This window comes from Ascidia mentula, chromosome 2 (assembly GCF_947561715.1).
Source record: "Ascidia mentula chromosome 2, kaAscMent1.1, whole genome shotgun sequence".
Taxonomy (NCBI): domain Eukaryota; kingdom Metazoa; phylum Chordata; class Ascidiacea; order Phlebobranchia; family Ascidiidae; genus Ascidia; species Ascidia mentula.
Window position 1 is genome coordinate 16,952,211 of NC_138567.1, and position 25,867 is coordinate 16,978,077.

The window sequence follows — 25,867 nt, forward strand, 5'->3', positions numbered from 1 at the left end:
CTGAGAGTGGACCGAGTTGCGTAATTCCAAACTTACGAAATAAAGGAATTTTACACCTAACCTCAACCATTTTGAAGAAGTTAATCTTAAAACAAAACTGCAAACTGATTACTGTACTTACAATAAATACACCCTCATACAAAACTGCTGTGTCCAAAGGTTTCACTCCAATCAAAAGCATTGCGTATAAGGATTATGTGGACAGCGAAACTGGAGAACTTTTGTTTACAAACAACGTTCGGGACGAGGATGAAGCAACTCTATTTTACAGAGACTTTCGCAAAAAATAATATCATTTGCTCGGCTCTGTATAAAAACATTTAAGTTATCCAACATCTCGGACGTAATAAAACTGCATAATTTGTTCATATTTCAGCATGGCATGTGTTATGTAGTATTTTTAAATTTGGCCTCAAACATATTGTTTGCCAAAAACTGTTGGTCTGTTGTCTATAATAGCATCCTGCATTTTTTATCGTAGTGTTCTTCAATGAAATTTTACAAAATATATCGCTGCATTACTTTCCTCTTGGCACAAATTGTTCGTAAATCGTACTATGAGTTGGGAGAGCAACAAGATTAGGTCGAGGTTGCCTGAAACAAACAAGCGGTTTCCATCAAAGTCAACCGTGTCTTCTGAAAGTGATACCAATTTACATATACAGAAAACTAACTTCAACTAGAAGTAATGTTAAGATGATAGGCGGGATAACGCGTTGAACAAATTCAAGGCGTTGTGGACTGAAATTTCCATTAACTAGAAAATGAGTTTTTTGGCCTTCTTCAGTTTTTTTTTGGTACAGGGCTATTAGGAGATCATTTGATCCAGATGGTGGATCCTGAGTCAGGAGTATATTCGTTTTTGTCGACAAAGCAGGCGGGTTTTGAAATAGTATCGTGAATTCTTTGTATTCTTCTTTCAATGTGAATCCGCCATGTTGTGTGCTTATTATTTTTACCAATCTTTTATCCTTCCAAACCAGCACAATCATTTTTTCGTTGTCCTTTTTGCAATGATAGTAACGCTTCGCTTTACTCCAAGGGGATTTAAAAGTTTTCATGAGTAGTGAATGACATTAATTCTCAGACTTAGTCGTCTCTAAATAAAGCAAAGAATATTTCCTTGAATTTTTTGTTTTCTTGACTGTATATATCCATATCCCAGCAATATCAAGTCACATTCCTAACTCTAACTCTTGTAGGTTTATCCTTAAAGTCTAGTCTAAAGTGTGCCAAGATAGTCTGCCACTTCATCATCAATAGCAATGTAATTCCAAAATCAGTACAATTCCTTCCAACTAGCGTCAAGCGAGTTATACACAGGTTTTATATATCTTAGTATATCTGTGCTGTGCAACCATCAGGGATTAAAGAATTTACATTTGAAGTAAAGGTATGTTGTTGAGAGCTGCAGGTTGTACCCGCTGTTTCGCTGTTTCGGGCCTTCGAAATATTCGCCAACGAGTGGCCAAAATCCCAAATGTATTTTCAATAACTCGTCTAGCACGAGAAAGTCTGTAATTAAAAATGTTCTTGCCAACAGGTAAATGTTTTCCGGGATAGGGTCTCATTAAGTTAGACCGCAATGGAAAGGAAGCATCACCAACAATACAATATGGTACAAATATATTGGTGTTTGGCAAGCATGCATGACTGGGAATATTTAATTCTCCATCCATAAACTTTTTACCAAATTCAGAATTGGCAAACACCCCACCATCACTGCGTCTTCCTGAGTCACCAATATCTATCATCGTAAAGCAATACTGTGCACCACATACTGCAAGCAAAACAATGCTATGTGTGCCTTTGTAGTTGTAATACTCCGAACCGGCATTTCCAGGTGCTTGAATAATGACATGTTTGCCATCAATGGCCCCTAAGCACATTGGAAAGTTCCACATGTCATTAAACTCATCAGAAATCCTCTTCCATTCTTCCTCCGTTGATGGTGGTTTGAGAACTTCTGGCATCAGCACATCCCAAAGAGCTTCACATGTTTCGAATATAATTTTGTTGACAGTTGAGTGCCCCACCCGGAAACTTAAGGAAATGGTTGACTGGGAATCACCAGTAGCAAGATATCTACACAATGTAAAGTTAAAATAATTAGTGTTTCACATGACTATGCTGTTGTAAAGTCTACTGCAGTTACCGTAAAGTTATTGCAAGCCTTTGTGCTGGCGAAATGGCTTTCCGGTAATGGGTGTCCTCTTTCACTATCAAATGTTCCACTTTGTGTAGCAACTCACAAAAAGTTGCTACATTCATTCGGCAATATTTTTGAAAACTTTCCTCATCTTCATACATGTCCTTCACCAAATTAAATTCCCCCAATCTGTCTCGGTCTTGAAAAATAGGTTTGACCCATTCCCTGCACAAATTACACATAATATGCATATAGACACATAAAGTTCATTTTGGAGCAACCAATGTACAAACCAACTTACCTTCTGGGGTACAAAATCTTGTACATCAGTGCCACTAACAATATCACTTGCTGATTTAGCAGTAATATCACAACTAAATCAAAATTATTCATTTTACACTTGTGCTAAGGAAACACACTAGACATAAATATTTTATTTCATTACAGATTTAAATGTTCAAACGATAATTGGCTTTGTCACAACATTTTACGATGCAGAGACGCTGAAATTGGCTGGCACATTGGCCTAGTTTTCGTGGCAACAAAAAATGATTTATTGCCGTCAGCGCCAACCGCTCTGCGGTTGTGAAGCCCCCTGCCGCTTCGAACGACGCGCGAAAAAACCGCGACGGCACCGCATCGCCAGCCTCTACCGTCAACCGCGTCTGGTGTGCAGAGCCCTTAAGGTCTTATCATGTTATGTTGTGATAAGTTGAAAACCTCCCCGAGGCAGACATTGGTCGAAGAACGGGTTGTGTATTGTCAGATCTAACGATCAAAGGCACCTTTGTGTCCACGACATCTGTGTTCAGACAAAGCCAAAATACACCTCAAATTTGTCTCTCGAAATTGGTTTCCATCTTGAAGCCTCGAATTGCGGGAAAACACTGCGCTAGATAAATGTTGATATATCAGTTTGTAATAGTTACGATGTGATCCAACAATGTATTTAAAATAGAGATTATTTATATTCGTAGGGAGACTGGGTTACTTATTGTCGCTGTCCTTGATTTGTAATGTAAACCCATAAGGTGTGAGGCGCCTTCAAGCGTCATCACACTTCTATTGCTTTCGTTACCTCGTAACGTTGGTGTAGATTACCTGCATTGACGTTGACGGTCTGTTTTCGTCTGTACTTACATCGACTTCGCTTTTGCAGGGAGAGATGTGCGTATCGTCTTAAGCCAATCCGACCCTTCGTCTACATCGCTTGCTTTCATAATTTGTCTAATCACATTTAGTGCTGAGTGTAAAGAGACTGGCCCATATTGCTATCAACACTGTCATCATGGAGCTACACAAATCGCGTCATTCAAACTGATGATGACATAAGTTTTGGCCGAAACGTCTTTTTTTAAACATGACAGTGTTAATAGCAATATGGGCCAGTCTCTTTATACTCAGAAATTATGAGAAAACCCGTGAGTTGTGTCCCTATATTTAGTGCTGTTCACTGCAATATGTTCCGTAGTTTTTCTCTCTGTTTTCAGTCACATTCAAGCATGTCATGCTTCAATGCTCACAAAGAGAAACACAGAACGAGTTGATGGACAAATAAAACTGCGCATTGTTCATTTACAGAGCTTCTGTCACAAGGGCTATTAACTGTTTTATAAAAATCAAAAAGGTATCTTATTTTTTGCTTCCCTTATAAATCTTGTGACAAGAACAAACAAAAATTTTAATACTTTGGCATATTTTGCGACATGCAATTTAAATTTAAATGCACATAAACTTTCATTGACTGCTAAAACACAAACCAGTCATTCAAGAATGTTGGCTGACAAATTACTTCCAAATATATTTCCAAATATATAGAGAATTTAAGAAATGTTTTGTGTAAGCTGCAGACAGATGGCCACTGTTTCGACCTAAAAGGTCTGATCAGTGCAGCTAGTGTGACTGTCAGACGACTTTGCTGACCAAACGGCCAAGCAAAGACTTCCACTTTGTGGTGACTATACAATCACCGTCATCCGTTGGGCATCAAACTAGGTGTAACCTTACGGAGAAAACAAGGTGGAAACACTATGGCCAAGCAAAGCTCAACCAATAGTGTCGTCTATTTACGGAATATCTGCAACATCACAGGTTTCCTTCGGTTGTACTAGTCCTGTCTCCCAAATTTAAAAATACTACATAACACATGCCATGCTGAAATATGAACAAATTTTGCAGTTTTATTACGTCTGAGATGTTGGATAACTTAAATGCTTTTATACAGAGCCGAGCAAATGATATTATTTTTTGCGAAAGTCTCTGTAAAATAGAGTTGCTTCATCCTCGTCCCGAACGTTGTTTGTAAACAAATGTTCTCCAGTTTCGCTGTCCACATAATCCTTATACGCAATGCTTTTGATTGGAGTGAAACCTTTGGTCACAGCAGTTTTGTATGAGGGTGTATTTATTGTAAGTGCAGTCATCAGTTTGCAGTTTTGTTTTAAGATTAACTTCTCTAAAGTGGTTGAGGTTAGGTGTAAAATTCCTTTATTTCGTAGGTTTGGAATTACGCAACTCGGTCCACTCTCAGCGTACACATCGATGTTGAACTTGGAGAAGAAGTCGATCTCGAAAAGATTGTAAAATCGTGTGAGAGCTTGGCACTCTTTTGAGGGTTGAAATCCACGTTCTCTTAAATAAAGATCCAAATCAATTTTGGGTCGGTTTCTGTTGTGTAACGTAGCCATGTTAATAGCAGCAAGCTCATCTGGTTTTTGAAAAATACCAATAGCAAGATTTTGCTTTAGGGCAAGTAAACAACGGTATCTGTGAAACTGATATGTTTCCTGAGGAGAGACTCCAGACATTTTGTGAACTATTTCCAGATTTGTGTAATATTCCTTGATGAATTTGAGAACAACAGAGGTATCTTGAAGGGAAAACCGCTTAAGTCGAAGATTAAACATTTTTGTACATAAAATAAATACACCCTGAATAGAGCAAATAGAGAATTCCTGAAACAAATGCAAAAACATTCATTTATGGAACATAAAAATACGAAATAATTTACAGTATGGATACTTACACTCGAATGTGTCTATTTCAAATCAAGAGCTTGCAACTTTCGCTACACATAGTTGTTGCTTGAAAAATCATCAAGCTTGCAAGTATCCTTACTACTAAATATTGTAATTGTTATCACCTTGTACTATACCGAAATTAACACAGTATACCCACTATTAAATAAATTTGAAAAGGTTCAATATATTCCAAACAGCTTCTGTTACGCTTTTGCAGTTTTATTTTGGCGTAAACTAAATTAGTCACTTACGTGTCACAACAAATGAAACAATTGAGGAAAAATAAGATGACCTTTCAGAAAATTGCCAGAACTTACTATTATAGACAAATGTCATTACTGAAAAAAACTTTCAAACCTGACAAAACAATGACCCAATTACAGGTTACAAGTATATTTGTAGACTGCGAACCAAAATCGTTGTTGACTAGCTTGCTGAGCATGACGCAAATTGCGGTTCGGCGAATACCCAGCACAAAGCGAGACCAATTGCTACGTTGCGCCTTTTTGCAAACTGAACCGTGAAATGTTTTTGCCTAAACGAGCTTGCTGTTAGAGTAGATGACGTCAACTCAAATAAATCCCTTCTTAAATTGAATTTTGCGACAAAACGTAGTGTTTCACTTTATTTTAATTTCGTCGGGGATTTTATTTTAAGTTTGTCTGTTCCAAAGGCAAATATTGCTCCACAGGTCGTAAAACCTTGCTTTCTGTTACTTTCTTCAGTATTCAATTTCGGTTTTACGACGTGTCGGTCTCAGTTCTGTGACTTCTGTAGCTTAACTAGTTACTAACTTATTTAAACCGTTGCGAACGAAATCGTTCGAAAGCGAGATTTAGTCGTGCAGAGTGCTGACAACAAGCCTGTAAGGTCTCATCAGTGCAGCTGGTGACTGTGGCACATGGCTAGCTGGTAAACTGGCAGGCAAACAGATTTTCACTTTGTGGTATCTTTCGGCCAGTCGTCGATATGTTGAGTACCAAACTAGGTACATAGACCTTACAGGTCGAAACAGTGTGTACACCTGTCTCCAGCTCTCATTGACTACTTTGGATCTTTTGCGCATATAATACAGTTTAGTATAGTGTAACGAATTTTATTTCCTCCACGTCACCTTACACTTTTGTTACTTATTGCTTGTATTTCATTGTTTTCCCCTTTCTTCCTGTCACCTTATAATTTCACTGTTTTCTTTCGTTGTTACCACGTTGTTTGTTATATTGTTTTACCCACGTATATCGCTTTTAAGGCACGCACTTCACTTTCACCACACTATTTTATTACCTTCGTCTTCCCTCCCTATCCTATTATTTTACGCTCCGCTTATTTTTGTATGCCACGGATGTGCCGCGTGTCGGAAAGGCGCATCCTGATTGGTTAGCGATTGTATGTAACGAACGATTGCCCTAAAACGGGCGAGTCTTCTTCTGGGCGTCGCGTTGATAACACCTCTTTTACAGGGGTTGTGTATGAGCAATCGAGATCTTGGCCAGTGGCATTTTGTACTGTTTTTATTCGTTTTATAGTTGAACACGACGTCCAATAAGTTAAATCAGCCTGGGTTACTTTGGCTTTGTGGTGAGCCGTTATTGCAGGGTTCTGGGCAGTATCAGAATTAGGGAGGCAGTTTTGTGCAAAGTACCGAATTAGGTAGAAGGGTTAATTGGGGGATAACATCGCCACCCAAAAACATCTAACCGCTTAATTGCAAAGCTGCCGAAATAATTCCGTAACAATAGTTTTACATTAAACAGGGCACAACAAGTGAACATGTGCAACAAACGAATTTTATGTTAATTTGAGCTGCAGACAGTTGGCCGCTGTTTCGACCTATTATGTCTTATTTAGTTGCGTAATAATAAATCAATTACTGGGTCAGGGTGTTATTGTGGTTAAAGCTTTCATTATCGCTGACGTGATGTATGAACCTTTAAAACACAGCAGATGCAAACCGTCAATTAAGCATTGCCGTTTTGTCCAATCACAGCAAAAGATAGAAGTAGTCAAATTATGAGGCTTAATGACCAAATTAGCTAATTATGCAACAGAGTTATTTTGTCATATACCATATTTTTCCTGGCAGAAGCGTTGCCTACGAGATCGCGCCATAACTGATTTTATTAATTCGCCACCATCAACCACTAACGTATTTTTCGCTATATAACTCGAAATTTTGGAAGCATTAAATTAAATTCAATACAAAGGCGAGGTTAGAGGTATGACATTACACCCAAAATGACGTCATGTAATGTCCCTGAGCAAAGAACGCACCCTCGCCGTCCATCTGACATAAACTCGTTTTAGTCGAGAATGCAGGTGGGTTTGAAATAGTTTTTCTGTTTATCATGTTTACAAACTATTTATCTTCCTAAACCAGCAGAATCACTTTTTCGTTGTTTTTTTTGCAAAGGCCTCGCAGTAACGCGTCGCTGAACTCCATGGGTTTTTAAAAATATTCTTGTGAAGTGAATGCAATTGATTCTTCTCGTTTGGGTTTGTAGTGATCTGTTATATCAGTCAGACCTAGTAACAGTATACTGAAGTGGCGTGACTATGAAAACTTTTTTCTTTGCCAATATTCGCTTTGTTGTCGTTTGTCGGAAATACAAATCTCGATTGATTTGTCGAGATCTCCATAACTCAGTTAATAGAGCGTTAGAGCGACTTGTCGGATAATGGTGGCTTTGATCTAGCTCTTTGAAACACCCAGCGGTGCCAGTGAGCCGATTTTACTTTTCTTGACACAATTTCATGTTTTCAGTGGGAAATTAGTTTTTGTTAGCACTGCAGTGAAGTTTGCAGTTTTGTAGATGCAGTTGTAGATGACATCGTGCTAACCATTTTGGTTTTATTTTTATTTATTTGCTTATTTTAGGTACATGTAGCTTCGAGTGTTTTGGTGAATTTTATTTACAAAAACTAATGATGCCTAAATGCAAGCGAAAACGATTGTTCACAATTTTAAAAGATAAACCAACTGACGGTAATCATAAACACTTTGTTTCAAACACTTGTATCAACCATTGGAGCATAACAAAAAAGTAACAAACAATAACAATGCAAAATCGTTACTCTATGTGTTACAAGTTTTGATATTGCTGCTATTCGAAATTGTTGTAAATTCGTTTGGCGCGGTTATTGCTTGAACGTTAATCAGACTCAGATTACAAGATCCTGATTATTAATGGTTGCACAATTTAAAGAATGTTTATCATATCTATAGATGCACTCGAAACAAAGTTTGAATTCAAGCATCAACAGAAAGCAAAAAACCTTCGCTCATTTATCTATGGAAGATGGCAATTGTAAATTCCCCTGCAAAATGGTGGAACATTATCGTACGTGATTTTGCAGTGGCAGCCGTTTGTACATTGAGAGCAGTTGGTTGCAGTTTCAGAGCATATGCCAAAACAGAAACAGATGTCCACTACAATTGCCCAGTTTCTCACGCAACCTATGATAGGTAAACAACGTTACAATATACTAAGTTAAATTAAACAAACACAACGTGGAGGAATTATTCGCTTGTGTTTCATCTTGCTTGTTTCAAAACGTGAAATATTTTGTTTCTTAATTAATTGCCACCCCGACATGATAGAAAATTTTGATTCAACAAACCGTCGTCGCATTGTTCATTGCTTATGTATCTTCCTCCGAGAAAGTACTCGTTATGGCAACCTCCACACGTACTGATTTTACAAACCGCAGATGTGTATTTTCTACATTCGGAACCCAAACAAGGATTTTCACTGCACTGCCCATAGGCGACACCTGGTGGACATTTTTCTGCAAGTGTTTTAACAAAATACAAGTGTATATTTTCCTTTGAAGAAACAAACTTAACAGAGATTTTCACAAAGAGCATAAAAACTTACCGCATTGTTCCACACATCCAACTCCAGTTGAATAATAATCTTCACGACATCCACATTGTCCTACTGGATAATATTTACAAATGTGTTCTTGGTCAGTGCAAATTTTTTCACATCTGTAGCTACTCGAGTAATAAATTTGATTTGGAGAACATTCTACAAAAATTCAAATCTAAATGTTTGAACCAGACAGAGGCCTTGAGTCTACGATGTACCAAAGAGAAAATGTTCTTAGTTTAACTAATTATTTGACTGTTTAATTTATTTGGTAGTTGTACTTCAAACTTGGTAACGATTCTGAAGTTTTACCATCAAGTGTAGGACACATGTAAAGATGCTCACCATATTCTTTTTCAGAGAATTTACTCCCACGGTTGACAGAAAAATCTCTACACTCTCTAATAATCATAAACCTGCATTGTGCCTTAGTTTTATGCGCAAACCTTGCTGCACCGGATTTACAGGGATCTTCAATGCACACAAAATACCGGCGATCTTCATCACAATATTCTAAAAATAATTTTATCGCGTTGGAATTTTTTTCTATCAGACCAAATGTCTTTTATAAACCAAATATATATCCCTTACAAATCTACATTGGCTTTAGTACAAAAAAGTAATCTTTTAAACAATACATTTTTTACGTTTAAAATGAATTTTGCACTAAACCGTCAATCGAACTGGTGTATCTGCAATTTTCTTCAAATAATTGGGTTCCTTGGCATCCACAAATCAAGGTGACACTTTTATCACATGAGATATATTCAAAAGAAAATTTCTGAATATTGCATCCATCAAATGTATAAGGCACGTTAGGATCTAATGTCAGAAGTTGCTCAAACACTAAAAACAATTGCGATTTTGCGGATCTTATTTAACAGTTATTAGGTTTAGCAAACCTATAACCCTACCTTTACGGTTATGCAATCCAAAGATGCCATAATTGCAAATACTTGCAAGAACAAACAACCAGAAGCATAATTTCGCCATAGGGTATTTAAACGTTTACTTGAAATTTACGGTGCAAAAATAGAATAATTTTTTGTGCGCTGCGAAACAACGAAAACATTTTGTTACGATGTATATGATCAATAATTTAAGTAACTGTTTCCAAAATAACTGCTGTGTGCACGCCTTGAAAATACTCCACGTAGTGGTTAGTACTGTTTTTAACCGCTTTGCTTTCCAACAGCAAATAATATAAAAACGAAGAAGAGCGCAAAGCAAAACAATGAACCCTAGTGCAACCAATATCCGTACGACGACAGAGGTCAACGCGAGCTTTCGTTTACAAAAACCGATATTCAATTCAAACCCGAATTATGCGTTTGTGCTCAACCGTAATAACTTTTTGAATTGACACAGATTGAAAAATTAATGCCCGAAACTTTCCCTACTCTATCAGAAATAATCAGGAGATTTTGAAGTCGCAAAGTATGACCATGCACAAATAATGAAAGGTGAACCAAGAAAAGCAAAACTTTTTCCCATCTATAAAAACTAAATCGCGTTAAAACAACGAATCACTGAGTGCATTGAACGCAAAATAATAGAATCGACATGCTCAAATTGCTGAACGAAGTTGAGAAAATAAACGATAACCAGGACAACGTTTTCTTGCTGTGCCGAAGTCCAATGTTTTCTATAGGCTATATCAATATTGTAACATTTTAAATAAACCTTTGCATCAAACGTCCCAATGCTATACAATAAAGTTTAAAAAACATTAAATAAGATTCCCGCTTTGCCATAAACAACAAACCAACACACAAAACTCGAAGCTTACGTCACGGTTTCACTGCAAATCGAATATATGTTTTTTTTGCTATAATGTAAACTGAATAAAGTGAAAATAAACACTTTATATTCCCTCTGCAATGTTAAATCGTATTTTGAGAGGAACGACCAACGGATTATAAACAGTACAAACGCTCTAAGAAGAACCCCTGCCGTGTAAGCTATAGGTGAAAGCACGTCACAGTAACCGCGGGAATACAGTGCTCGAAGTTGTCAACAACAGGTTCGCTTAGGTCATTCAATTCCAGGAGCAGGTTCGCGCGAACCGGTGCGAACCGGCTGAATCCCACCACAGCGTGTAACCTAAAGCTTAGAGAACAAAGCGGTTGTGTGAAAGCTAGCACAGTGCCACTCAACAGCTGCACTGATGAGACCTTACAGGTCGAAACAGTGCGTGTACACACCCTGTCTGCAGCAAAGCGGTTCTCGTTACTCAAAAGAACGTAATTTTAAACCTGTTACATCAATTTAAGTTCAATCGCCGTGGCCTCACGCAATTGACTTGTTTCAAATAACAGTGCCCCTTGAAATAGATTGAATCAGTCAAATTGGAAAACGCGACAGGAAGATTTGTTACGTAGTTTCTATCATCAGGTTTGGGTTCTTTTCGGGTTTAAAAAAGTCACGACTTAATTATAAGAACTATTCACACAGCTTAAATGACAAATCCTTGCTGTGATGAGAGGCCACTATAGAACAAGAGATACTCTTTATTCAAAAGAACGTATATTTAAACCCAAGCCACCAATTTGGGTCAAAGAGAAACACAAAATCTGATAAAATTCCTGCCGTCTATCTGGTGGCTCGTCGGAAAGTTGGTACAAAAAGTCTCCGAGATATTCATAGATAGTGTAGATGGTCTATATTAAAGATTTGCGCAATGGTGCTACAAGGTCGAAACGAACCATAATGTAATGATTCCTTAGTAAAGCATGATTGTGATTGCAAAGCATTCGACGCAGATCCGTATATCTACATATATATACCAAACCTAACACAAAATACTCCAACATATTTGCCTAATCCAAATTTATCTCTTTTTTTTTTTTTGCTACTCCGGGATTTGAACCCAGGAATTTTCACACTAATGTTATACTTCCCCCATAGCGGATGTACTATACAACCGTTTTTTCCGCACGGTGGCGATGAGTAACAGTCTATTAAGAATTTTGTCGCGCATTGGTGTTTCTTGGCGGGTGATTGGCAGCATAGTTCCTGAACCCGACCCATATACCAAAAACCCGATCGGGGTTAGTGGCCAGAATATCCTGGGTTCAAATCCAGGTGTTCTAAAAAAGAGGAGTTTCTGGGTTTGTGCAACATATTTGAACAAAAGAGACGCTGGTTGACAAAACCTCTTTTTTCAGTAACTCTTCCCTTTCTCAATGGATGTTGATGATTTTTACACAAATTGCATAGAACGACATGCACTTTCAAAAACATAAAAAAACAAAACCGACCTTATATTCGGAACAAATATCACTGTGCATTGTCATAAATCGATTATAACTTCGTCCATTAATTTGCTGCCCCAACTAAACTTATACCATTAGAAAGCTTGTCATAATACATTTCAAAACATGCCTTGTTTTTGATCAGAAGAATTGCTTGCTTGCTTTTTTTCTACTTATATTTTTATCACATCTGCATCGCCCCAACTTAGCCTATACCATCAGAATGCTTGTTACCTTTCTAACCTCAACTGACTTGTTTAATGGATTTTGGAAACGCATGCCAACCGACGAGTATTAATCATAAACGTCATTATGATCGATGAGAGGTGCTGTGTGTGTTGGCTTGTCATTGATTTGTTGTCTATTCAAACTTTCAGGCATTATAGTTTGTTCGAACGAGTTTTTAAGTTGCTGTCTGTAATGTTTATGTTGAAGCCAGCAAGTATGTGGTAGGTTATCTTCCATTTGAGGAAATTGAATCGATGGCATGCAGGGTGTTAATATACTACACTAACTATAACGGAAACGCCGCCATCAACATATAGCTGTATCCATAAATTTTCACATTTTGGCATGTCAATGTGGTAGGCCTAGTATGTATTTTGCAACATCGCAAAGTATCATTAATGCTCAGTCTGTTCGGATTTTTGTCGAATGGCGTGTTTCTGAGTGGCTACATTAACTTAGTTTTCACGAAGAATTTGCAATATTATAACTTTAATATTTAGTTTATTTATGCAAAAACGTTGTTACACACTAAGAGCATATTGTTTTTTGGTAGATTTGCCTAAAGACCGAGAATTTTGATACTTTAGGCCGTGTGTAGCATTACCGAAGCACGTGGTGAGCGATACAAACGTTTTGTTGATGGAATATGTTTTGCTTGTTTTTGGAAACCTCTATACAATGCCTTGTTAATTATTTTAGTTCAGAAAGAATGATATTTTAGGCAATTGAGTTATAGGCGGTTACTTAGACGGAATTACAGTGAATCATTTCCAAATGAGGTAGTGAAATATTAAACTTTACAGCGGCCATTTACTAGCGCATACTTGTTAAAACGCATGATTTTTTTCAGTACATCCCGAAACATTAAATTAATATATTTTTAGTGCAACTCTGACTCAACCATGTGGAATTGTGTAATATTTGCATTTATTTTTGCAAATTTAGGCAGGGCAGACGAGATGCTACCGGATACATATGATGGTGGTTATGCTTTACAAATAGTTTTTTTAGTCGCATAATGGTCTTGTTGTTTGCAGATAATGAAAATAATATGGGGGATGACACAATGATGTCTCCAGAGTGGACAAATGGTTGCAATGTTACAAAATTCTCCAAAACACTTATTGAATGCCAGGAAAATGAAGTTTTGTATTGTGGATGCAAATCTTATCAAAGAAAAAAAAGTTTCTGCCAAAAAAACATTCACAGATTTCACGGTTAAATGTATTTTTTGGATTTAAACAACAAAATTAACAAATATTGTTTTATTTACCTAAAAGACGTTCTACTTTAAATCATTTTATCAATACTACATTACCTTTAAAAAAGGTTTGCATAAAAGGGCAAAATGGCTGAAAACTCAAATTTTTTTATTAGGTTTGTGTGAGGAAATTGTGTACGTATGTATAGAAGACTGTAACCCGGAAGCAATATGTCATGTACACCCAAAAGCGAAGTGTAAGATTCAAATAGACAGAGAATATGGATGCGGTTACTTATTTTTCTTTTTATCAATGGTACTTTCAGCGAAAGACTGCGGTAAGACCTATCGTTACCTATGACGAGGTATTGTAAAATTGTTTTTTTTCAACAATTTATTTCAAATAAAAGAAATGATAACAATTCCACAAAGTGTTTCATAAGTATGATAATTGTTACAGCTACATGTAGCGGATTTAAATAATGCACAGGTCGACTGGGTTATCAGCTATGGTATATTAGGCATGGATAATGACAGCAGTAAATGCTTGTTTATCCATGCAAAGTTTGCTGTTTTTCATGTACCAAAAGTTTTTACGCCGCATTCTATTTTGTAATGTTGTTCGAACGATTAAAGACATTTTTAGTCTCAAAATTCAATATTTATTACATTTCCGTAGAATGTAAATCATCTGAAGTCTTTTTTCCCGATCGCATCCCATGTCAAAAGACTTGTGCTGGCCATGAAGTTTGTTTGTCCGAACCAGGATGTAGATGTCGTGAAAACCAATATTCAAATGGGGTGAAATGCTTGGATGAATGTGGTTAGTTTAAGAGTTACTTTGTTTGTTATGGACGGCAAAAGATAAATTCAATTGATATAGATGAAAAAGAATTAACTTGATTTAATCCTAATGTTTTTGAAACTTGTTTATATTGCAGAAGAGTGTCCATCAGGTGTCGCCCGTGGGCACTGCAAGAATGATCCGTGTTTGAATTTGAAATGTAGAAAATACAGGTCTGCAACTTGTAAAGTCAGTGTATGTGGAGGATGCCATGCTGAATTTTTTGTCGAAGGAAAGTACTTGAGTGCAGATCAATGTGATAAAGGTTTGCGTTCAATTCTGAATTTTTTAGTTTTTTGACTGGTCAGCGGTGCATTAGGTACCAAGCATTTTCTGCAAGCTAAGATATTTTTGTAGTGATGGTTTGCTGAAATATCGTAGTTGTTTTATGGTACATGGAGATATTTTGTTTTGTTTACATTAAGGTTGTTTGAGGAACTGGAGAGTTAAGATTGACTTGTGTTATTGCACCGGTAAATGTTCTGAAACTTCCCAACCTGTTCTCAATGCCAACATGGCTGTCGCTGCAGTTTCTCATACAAATTTTATTATCCAGATTGTTGGGGAACATACGATTGCTATCTCCCATGAACTTTTGACATTTCGTTTTACTTCTTGGCTTTTAGTGTTTTGTCACTTTGCCGAAATATCATATTCATAACTGTTGTAAAGTTACCGCATTTAAATTGCTTATAACTCATGACACATTTACCTTAAATCGGACAAAACACTAAAATTAAAAACTAAGAAGAGATCTTTCAACTAAAATGGTACATCTGTTAAAAATGTATTTTAAAACAAACTTTAAAAGATTCGAAATCACATTGGCATGCACCAGCCCTTCGAAATACCACAAAGACTAAATAATATTTTGTGCAAGGATAGAATCACCGCAGACCACGTTGTTAAAAATTACAACCTGAGTCCTGCAAAATACATTGTAAATAGAGGTTTGATGAAGATACTTGTTATGAATGGACAAATTGCGGTTTGTTGAAGTGTTTTTGTGGCTTCTGGTTTCTTACCAAAAATTAGAAACTGAATTGCGCAACAAAGCGAAATACCAACGGTAAGATTACAAAGTGCGTAAGGTCAGACACACGGTAATGTTTTCCGCAATGTCGTGCAGCGGAGCAAAACATCCAAGCTCCTGGTGAGGTTTGAACTCACGACCCTGGTAAAACCAGCTCAACGCTACAGGAACTCAGTGGTTTCACGTGGTAAATTCTTGCCAAGGTACACTGCTGCGCAAGCGCACAACTTGCCGGACAACCTTCACATATTCGTAAGGTCAGTTATACAGGAATCTAAGGATATAGGCAAATTTGGTTATCACTGCTCGTTTTGTAGTGGCATCTAGTATTTGTGTGCAAAGTTTCAAGTCGCTTGATCAAAAATTGTTTAAATCGCAGGCGGACAACTGTCAAAATCAATTACTTCCGCCGAATCTTAGCCACCATAGCATCAAACAAGCGTCACTCATATCTGTACATTTGAATAAAGTAATGCATTGATAGTGAGGAAACAAATAGAGCATCACAAAAATTTTTTGAATCTTAAAGAGATTACTTTCCATCTGTGGAAATTGAATCGATAGCATGCTGGTCAGGGTGTCAATATACTACACCAACTATAACGGGAACGCCGCCATCAACATATAGCTGTATCCATAAATTTTCACTTTTTGGGATGTCAATGTGATACGTATGAATTTTGCAACACCGCAAAGTATCTGTATAATCCCACTCCACCAGCATGAGTCACTAAAATTTGAAAAAAGAGTATGGGCCGGATGGACTTTAAGGGGGTTTGGGGAGAATAAAAAATTGCCAAGTTTAAAGAGGAAAGGTCACAGGGCCCTTCCCTTTGGTCCATTTCCGTGTAAAAACCAGTATTATACCGAAAAGTGTAGTTGCCAAGTACAAATGGTTTGTATTAAAGCTTTGTACAATGATGGCCACAAGCTCTGAACAAAGCATTATGTAATAATTCCTTAATTAAGCAAGTTTAAATGATTGTGCTCGTAAAGTATTCGACAGTCATTTGCCCAATCAAAATTTTTATCTAAAAATTTGTTTTACTCTAATGTCTTTGTTCTTAATAACGGATGTACGATAAAAGAGATTTTTCCGCACGGTGGCGATGAGTGTCAGTCCGTTAGAATTTTTGTCGAGCAGCGGGAAAAAACAAAACAAAAAACAGCGTGTTTCTGAGTTTGTGCAAAACATTTTTGTTTGGATTTTAACTTCTAGCTACTGAGTAGTTCAATCTGAGTAGGTGGAGATTATTTCCAATGTGTCGTTGTGACAAAAGTAAGAAAATAACATTTGATGCCGAAGGTCGATTTGTCATGCCGAAAAGCAAGTGCAAATATTCATCATGCAGTAATTTCTTGAATAAAAGTATTTTGCACAGTTCTTCTTTAAACTCTTTCCTTTTCTGTTCTATAATTTTGTGTAACACAAGATGGTAACTTAATGTTTTGCTGAAATGTGTTTGAAGGTTTGTTGTTGGTGCTTAGATTGCATATATATATTTTTTTTTTGGGGGGGGGGGGGGGGTTTATTGCAAATATATATTTTTTGTAGTTCAGTGTTGAAAAACCTTGAAAGTATTCAAAGTAGAGGCAGTAAAGAGGCTTCTGCTATAAGCAGCTTGATCAAATGCCTTCTCCACAATAAAAATCTTAGTCATCAAATCCGAATAAAATGTGTTTAACTTCCATGTGTGTAAAAAGTGTAAAAAATGTTAAAAGGGTCGAGAATTCAAGAGTTAGAATTGCGTCTCGTTGTATCGAATAGAATCGAACGACCAAGTGACAGACGGCAAATAAAGGTGGTCTTAAACTGGGAAAACAATTTACGCTCTAACATGGATTATAACACTAACAGTTCGCTGGGAAAACTGGATTTGTTTAACCCACACATGCATTGAGCATATTCACAACTTAGCCACAACTCAGCGGTTTGCAATAATGATGTAGCAATTTGACCTTTTTTTAAAATAGTTATTATAAATGATTTGTTGTTATCATAGTTATTATACAGATTGCTCGTGCAATCACGCGTGTACAACCACTGTTTTAACACACCGATATTCGAGCCTAGGTTATCATTACCACAATTCCTGATCACGTGTTCTTGTCGGTATATTGGTCGGGCGCTTAACCAATGTTGCCAATCCCACGCCCACACATGGCAAAATATTTCCGCATGCAAACTGTTAAATCTCCTTGTGGAAACGCTGACGCAGCACAGGACTTTTTTCGTTTGTACATGATTCAGCAAACGTATACATTGTGCCAATGGGACCATGACTTTTCATTGTCTCAGGTAAACAATATGCATATTTGTCGGACCCAAACCCTGGGAAACCCAATGCGTAATTTGGTTGTTGTGTATAAACTTATCGCTGTAATACCACGTTAAGTTTTAACGACCTGCGTAAACCCATCAAATATTGTTTGTAAATTTAAGAATTTGGCCATAAACGTGTGCTTTGTGGAGATGGGAACATACAAATAGTAATTTAGATTCGACGAACATAGCAGAAGTCGAATATTAAACCCATCGATTTCTTTGTGGCTGCTGAGGCATGGCGCAAGAGTCACCCCACTAAGAAGAACTTAGAAATCGTCACAAATCCTGATTACTTCAAGAGTTTTTATGGAAATCGAAACTTTTGCATTTGGCCCCCTGTCGTAGTTTTATTGATTCAAGTGGTTTAATGAATCATCTTCTCAAACCACCACCTACTTAGAAAACCTCAGTGTTTAAATTTCAATTAAATTCATTGAAACGTTTTATCGGCGTTTAAAATGCAAGACCAACTTACTGTTGTCGCTTTTCGGCAACCACCAAACCTCAGATCCTTTGTGCGGACAACAACCAAAATGAATTTCGAAACATACCCATGTGGAGGCACGATATGCGCATTGAGCAACATGATATACCCGGCTAATCAGCTCATCACAAACAAGGGGCCACAGCGCGCTGCCCATTAGCTGTGCATACATCGGACAAACCGGAAAACCACTGCGACAAGGGATGATTGGACATAAGAATGATATCCAGCACAACATCACCGACAAACTGATATGGGTCTATTTCAATGTTTATAATAGTTTATGTTTATTATTTATAAACACGGCTACATTTTTTTAATATTTTATCCTCATAGTAAAGCTTCCAAAAAATAAATTTTCATTTTTGTTTATCCTCATGGTAGCTTTTTTCGCAACAGATGAGAAAAAGGAATATTATGCCGGAAACCAAAAGTCAATCCTCGTAATAGCAGGAAAATGTTTTCTGTAGAAAACAAATCTTACCGTTATGTTTGCAGCAGCAAGAGGCCTACTAGGTAACGGAACAGAGTCGGTAGAGACAATACTTTCATAAACCAGGGGTGCGCAAAATTTTCGACTCGGTCAAAAATTAACAATTTGAAAACTAACCCACTTATTCTAATTAACGGTTAAATACTGTAACACAAAAAACCGCTGTCCAAAATAATTACATTAAACTGCGATATGGACAGTTTCCGGAGTGACATTAATTTGTGTTAACCCCTGGCAAGTCAAACTTAAAGACCCTACGGGCCAGATTTGACTCGCAGGCTGCAGTTAGCACATGCAAACAATGCTGCAATGTTGGAGCATTTAAACTTTGGCAAGGTTTCAATTGATTTTGGTAAAATTATTTTATTTGTAACAGTTTCAATGCTATACCATGTTGAAAAGTTTTGTCACACATAGACACGTCCATCAACCTGAAGCCACCAGAGTACTTGCATACACTTTCCCCCAACTTGTTCACGTTGCAATAATGAAAACATTCCAGTAAATTGCTGTAAAGAAATATATAATGTACATTCGATATCTTCTTTTTGAAGAAGGCGGCAATTTAGTCTCCCGCAGTGGTGTTTAAAACCACCAACAAGATCAGGTCGAGGTTGCTTGAATGAAACAAGCGGTTTCCATCAAAGTCAACCGTGTCTTCTGAAAGTGATAACAATTTACATACATAGAAAACTAACTTCAACTGAAAGTAATGTTAAGATGTTAAGCGGGATAACGCGTTAAAGAAATTCAAGGCGTTGTGGACTGAAATATCCATCAACTAGAAAATGAATTTCTGGGCCTTCTTCAGTTTTTTTTTGGTACAGGGTTATAAGGAGATCAGCAAAGTCGTCTGAAAGTCACGCCAGCTGCACTGATGTAATCTTTTAGGTCGAAACAGTGGCCATATGTCTGCAGCTTACACAATTCATATTATTGGCTCCACTTTGCTTTGCTATTAGGAGAATAATTGATCCACATGGTGGATCATGACATATACTAGTTTTAGTCGACACAGCTGGCGGGTTTTGAAATAGCATCGTGAATTCTCTATATTCTTTTTTCAATGTGAATCCGCCATGTTGTGTGCTTATCATTTTTACCAATCTTTTATCCTTCCAAACCAGCACATTTTTCGTTGTCTTTTGCAATGACCTTGTATGGTAACGCTACGCTTAACTCCAAGGGGGTTTAAAAGAGTTCATGTGTAGTAAATGCCATTTATTCTCAGACTTGTTTCTAAATCAAGCGAAGAATATTTCCTTAAATGTTTTGTTTTTTTGACTGTATATATCCATAACCCAGCAATATCAATTCACAGTACGCCATGACGGCGTATATTTTGTAGGTTTATCCTGGTTATAAACTTTAGTATAAATGATAGACTGCTCCCTCACTTTAACATGTCCATCGTTGACATCTCGATTTGCGAGAAAACAATGCACTAGATAAATGTTCATAGGTATATCAGTTTGTTGTGGTTACGATGTGATCCATCAATGTATTTGAAATAGAACTTATTTATATTTATAGGGTGAATGGATCACTTATTGCTGCGTCCGTGGTCCCTTGATTTAAAATGTAAAAGAAGATGGTGTGGGTTGCCGAGCGTCATTACACTTGTATTGCTTTCGTTAATCTCGTAACGTTGGTGTAGATTATACCTGTGTTGACGTTTACGGTCTTTTTTCACCTGTACTTACATGGTCTTCGCTTTTGCAGGGAGAGATGAACGTATCGTCTTAAGCCAATCCGAACCTTCGTCTACATCGCTTGCTTTCGTATTTGGCCTAATCACTAATATTGCTGTTCATTGCAATGTGTTCCGTACTTCTGAACAACTCGCTCTGTTTCCAGTCGCACTCAAACATGTCATGCTTCAATGCTAACAAAGAGTCGCCCTAGAAACGCGTCGGCCACGCACTTATTACACGTAAAGCTTTTTCTCGAAGTAAACCAACTTGCAGTCGCATTTTTTGACAAACAATTCACGTCGGTTACGTCATTTTGCAATATATATTTAAAACGTCTTTTGAAGCAGATATTAGTCCAATGCAATAAAAGTGTAACAGGCGGAACAAATCCTAGCAGTGTAAATAACTCTAATTGTCTCAGACATATTTAGCAATGCCTCGATAGCGGGATCGCGGGATAAGTTGTAAAATCTCCTTCTACCTCGTTATGCAAAGTAACCAGATCCTAGATAATAACCCGAATAATGATTGTATTGAAATCCGTTACAAGTTTCATTGAAATTGTACATTACGAAACTCTGCAATACGAACGTTTCAGAGAGAATTTGCAGTTAATATCAGAATAGCAGTGTAATAGTGGAATAAGTAGAATGAATGTACAAGTACACATTGGGTTTTATAACTCTCCCTACTGAGAGCTGATTGATCAATAATGTGGGCGTGATATCATGAATCGCTTGATACAATAAAATACAAGAACATGCACACATGATACTGTAAACATAGGGCATATGGCTCGGTATATACAGGATAGGTGATTCACATGATCGGACGGTGGTTGGTTTCTGAGTCATTGTTGGATACATTCTGGGGGGATACTAACCGGAGGCGATCTCTCGTGTGTTATCTGAGAGGAGAATATTTTATATGGTAAACAGGATGTGGGATATTCGAGAACATTCGGTGGATAAATCATTTGGGATACATTATGAGGTTATGTTTACACTTAGGTCAGAAGTTGCGAAATAACCAATGCATGTGGTTGCGGGGCTTGCAAATGCTTGTGCAATGCTGCAAGCGAGATGAATTATGCAATGCTGCAAACAAAACATTACACAATACAAGTATTTGTTTCTCTTGGTATGTTACACCAGCATCAAATCGTGTTTTCTTTGTAGCAACAAAATTCTAATTTTGTTATTTTCTTGCGCTAATTTCGCCAGTACAGTTGCATCGACATATATTCGTTTCTAAATAAGAATATTCATGCAACAAAGAGCGAGTTTTTGGGCAAATAAAACTGTGCATTGTTCATAATAATGTATTAAAATCCCAAAACAGCGATCTGTAGACAGCTCAGATCGATTTATTGAGAGAAAAATATATTTCGCCTAAAACGGCATCATCAGTTTCTCCATTTACCAAAACTGCCAAAAAGGAAAAACAGAAAGGAAAAAGTCAAGAATCTAACGCAAAAAGGTTACGCAAGCTAAAAATAAATAAAAATTAATAAAAACTATAAAAATATTCGGGTTTCAAGCATTAACTAAAAAATAATAAAAGTATGAATTAACTGCATGTGGTTAGACCTGTCTGTACTACTTTACTTTCAAAAAACCACTGGCGCTGACACCGAGTGAGCACACAAACATACAGAAGCAACTGAATGTAAAAACAGAACAAAAGTGGAAGGGGAATGGACGTCACGAACTGCAGACAGGTAGGCCTGTGGGCGAACAGGTGTGACCGATAAGACTCGGTGACTGATAAGACGATAAAAACAGGTTAACAACACAGGCAAAGTCATCAACCCATTACAGCGAAAACAAGCGCAAACATAAACATAGTCCTACGGGCGGGGAATAGCAAAAAGAACTATTTGCATGATGGTGTTACCATGGTTTGCACATTGATTTGTGCCCGTATTCTGTGCAACCATAAGTCCTCATATAGATCCAAACTCCCTGCAGGTGGTTTTTGCACGAACGTCACGTCATAGCAACTTGGGAATATGGGTCTTTGCTGGAATGTTTCGCTATGCTTCTTCAGGTAGTGGTTACCCAGCGCCGTAGCATCGCTATCTAGCGAGCACTCGAACTGGTACCAAGTAGACCTGTGAGCATTCCAGCGAGTGGAGAACTTGTTTTTCGTCTGCCCAACATACTGGGCTCCGCAGGTTTTGCACGAGGCCACATATATCCCATAGTCGCGACATGTTAATCGCTGACGCAACATTATTCTGCCTTTGGGGGTACACAGGAAGGTAGTTGTGGGCACCATGGGCTCGTGGTTACCATGGTGCCCGCACAGCGCACAGCTTGTTTTCGCTGTAACGGGTTGATGACTTTACCTGTGTTGTTAACCTGTTTTTATCGTCTTATCAGTCACCGAGTCTTATCGGTCACACCTGTTCGCCCACAGGCCTACCTGTCTGCAGTTCGTGACGTCCATTCCCCTTCCACTTTTGTTCTGTTTTTACATTCAGTTGCTTCTGTATGTTTGTGTGCTCACTCGGTGTCAGCGCCAGTGGTTTTTTGAAAGTAAAGTAGTACAGACAGGTCTAACCACATGCAGTTAATTCATACTTTTTTTATTTTTTAGTTAATGCTTGAAACCCGAATATTTTTAAAGTTTTTATTAATTTTTATTTATTTTTAGCTTGCGTAACCTTTTTGCGTTAGATTCTTGACTTTTTCCTTTCTGTTTTTCCTTTTTGGCAGTTTTGGTAAATGGAGAAACTGATGATGCCGTTTTAGGCGAAATATATTTTTCTCTCAATAAATCGATCTGAGCTGTCTACAGATCGCTGTTTTGGGATTTTAATACATTATTATTGATACGGTGTGCGATCGACAGCCTGCCAGGGGCCTTTGGTTTTTTGATCCAGTTTTGATTTACTAATCACATTGTGCATTGTTCATTTACAAAGCTTCTGCTACGAGGTCTTTTAAATTTTTTATAAAAATCATCAAAAAAGGTAGCTTGTTTTTGTTTCCCTTATAAACCTTGTTACAAGAACAGAGAAAAATCGTAATACTTTGGTGTATTTTGGGAAATGCAATCTAAATTTAAATGCACGTAATTATTAACTGACTCTAAAATACACAAACCAGTAAAGTCATTCAAGAATGTTGGCGAACAAATTACTTCCAAATAGTTAACGGTTGGGCAATTTAAAAAATATTTGCAATATCCCAGGTTTCCTCGAAACGCAGTTTACTTTATACATTATAAAAACATGAATTGTAATCACAAACCTGTTGTCAATTTTTGTTTATTGAAGGTGGCCATCGTAAGTAGCCCAGCAAAATGGATGATCAGAATCGTACGTGATTTTGCAGTGGCATCCGTTTGTACACTGAGAGCAGTTCGTTGAAGTTTCAGAGCATGTCGATTCACAGAAACAACTGTCCACCAAAACTGGCCAGTTTTTCACGCAACTTAAAATGGTAAAAAACCTTATAACAAGTACTAACATTCATACGTCGTTGTACATCTTGCATTCGGCGAAACCGAAAAACACATTTTGTATTTATTAAACTCATTTTACATAGTCAACAAACCATCGTCACAATCGTCAACACTTATGTATCTTTCTTCGACATAAAACTCGGCATGGCAACCTCCACACGTACTGACTTTGCATGTTGCATTTTGAATTTTCTGCATTCGGAATCCAAACACGGATCTTTACTGCACTGCTTATGGGCGACACCTGGTGGACATTTTTCTGCGATTGTTTTAACAAATTACAAGTGTATTTTTTTCTGTTGAAGAAACAAACTTAAACAGTGATTTTCACAAAGAGAATAAAAACTATCCGCATTGTTCCACAAGTCCAACTGCAGTTGAATATTGATCTTCACGACATCCACATTGTCCTGCTGGATAATAATTACAATGGGTTCTTGGTCAGTGCAAGTTTTCTCACATCTATAGCCACTCGAGTAATAGATTTGATTTGGAGAACATTCTACAAAAAGTCTAATCTAAATGTTTGGACCAGAAAGGGGCCTTGATTCTACGAGTTGTAACAAAAAGAAATGTTCTTATTTTAACTAATTATTTGACTGTTTAATTTATTTGGTAGTTGTACTTCAAACTTAGTAATGATTCTCAAGTTTTGCCATCAAGTGTAGGACACATGTAAAGATGCTCACCATATTCTTTTTCAGAGAACTTATTCCGAAGGTTGACAGAAATATGTCTACACCCATCAGTAGTATACTAGGTGAAAGCTGTCGCGGGAGTCATAAATCCCTTTTAGTGAGCCATCATGATGAGCCTTCCTTAGTGATGATGCTACGCCATTCACGTGCTAAGTTAAGGCCTACGCTGCTCACAGAGCAGCCGAGTGCTTGTGCCGGGTCGCCGAGAGGTCAAGTCAGTGCTCCGATTTACGACCTCTCGCTGCAAAGGATAGCGAACGTTAGGACCGGTCGTAAACATCAGAGTGATCGACGTCCAATTCCACGCTGCGAATTCCAGCTGGGGTCGTGTATTTATGACCATCACTGTGTGATTGGGGGAGCTCTGTTCTGTTATGCGAATGTATTGTTGTGTCGGAATCGAAACGGAACCCATGCTGCGTTTCCCTGTTCGACCATTGATGTTCTGTTATTTGTTTTCAAGCGTAAACGGGAAAGGGTTTTTTTTCGGCGCAAAGTTGTGGTGTATAAATACAGTCGCGGTTTGCAAGATAGACACACAGCCTTCTTGGTAACTTACAAACGATGTCGAACAACGAATGGACCACGCTGACCGCTGGTGAGCTGTAAAGTATGGGAACACCTTCCTGGCTCGTGGAACGAGCAAAAAGATTTCCGTGTCTTCAACCCCGAGTGCCGTGCATGACGGACGAAAGACGGCGCTGGCGATCTTTTCAGATCTTTTCTGTGGCCGTTCCATATTACCGCATCACCTGCAGAGCTCGCGGAGGCCGGTTTTTATTTCACAGGTCGCGACGACAAGGTGAAATGTTATTACTGCGGGCGGGGTTTGTTTCACTGGGAAACAAACGACTCTCCGTGGGTGGAGCACGCCCGCCATTCACCACGATGTGAATATCTGTTACGGAAAAAAGGAGAGGACTTTGTGAGCACCTTTGCGGCGAGTAGATTCCTGACGATTTAATGCGCGAATGCGATCAACACGTGACCAATATTTTTACTAGAGGAAGTCATCACAGAAACATTAGTGTAATTTATATTGTGCAAAATCTATTTCACAAAGGTCAAGACCATAGGACCATTAGTTTAAATGCACATTATCT

General features: G+C 37.7%; 1 protein-coding gene across 1 annotated transcript; it reads right to left on the reverse strand.

Moving 5' to 3' along the window:
• Positions 1-8,126: 8,126 nt before the first annotated feature.
• On the reverse strand, positions 8,127-10,092 carry LOC145889766 (uncharacterized). Its single transcript, XM_082980796.1, has 6 exons — positions 9,953-10,092; positions 9,711-9,884; positions 9,384-9,551; positions 9,045-9,197; positions 8,788-8,955; positions 8,127-8,623 (listed from the first exon to the last, which is right to left on the reverse strand). The coding sequence occupies exons 1-6, from the start codon at positions 10,029-10,031 to the stop codon at positions 8,457-8,459; spliced, it is 909 nt and encodes a 302-aa protein (XP_082836922.1). The 5' UTR covers positions 10,032-10,092; the 3' UTR covers positions 8,127-8,456.
• Positions 10,093-25,867: the final 15,775 nt, after the last annotated feature.

What these genes read in the sequence shown, in the direction of transcription:
- LOC145889766 (XM_082980796.1), bottom strand. Translation starts at nt 10,031, where the DNA reads ATGGCGAAATTATGCTTCTGGTTGTTTGTTCTTGCAAGTATTTGCAAT. An exon ending in TGGATTGCATAACCGTAAAG is followed by an intron (nt 9,885 to 9,952) that starts GTAGGGTTATAG and finishes AATTGTTTTTAG; the next exon opens with TGTTTGAGCAACTTCTGACA. An exon ending in ATTCTCTGAAAAAGAATATG is followed by an intron (nt 9,198 to 9,383) that starts GTGAGCATCTTT and finishes GAATTTTTGTAG; the next exon opens with AATGTTCTCCAAATCAAATT.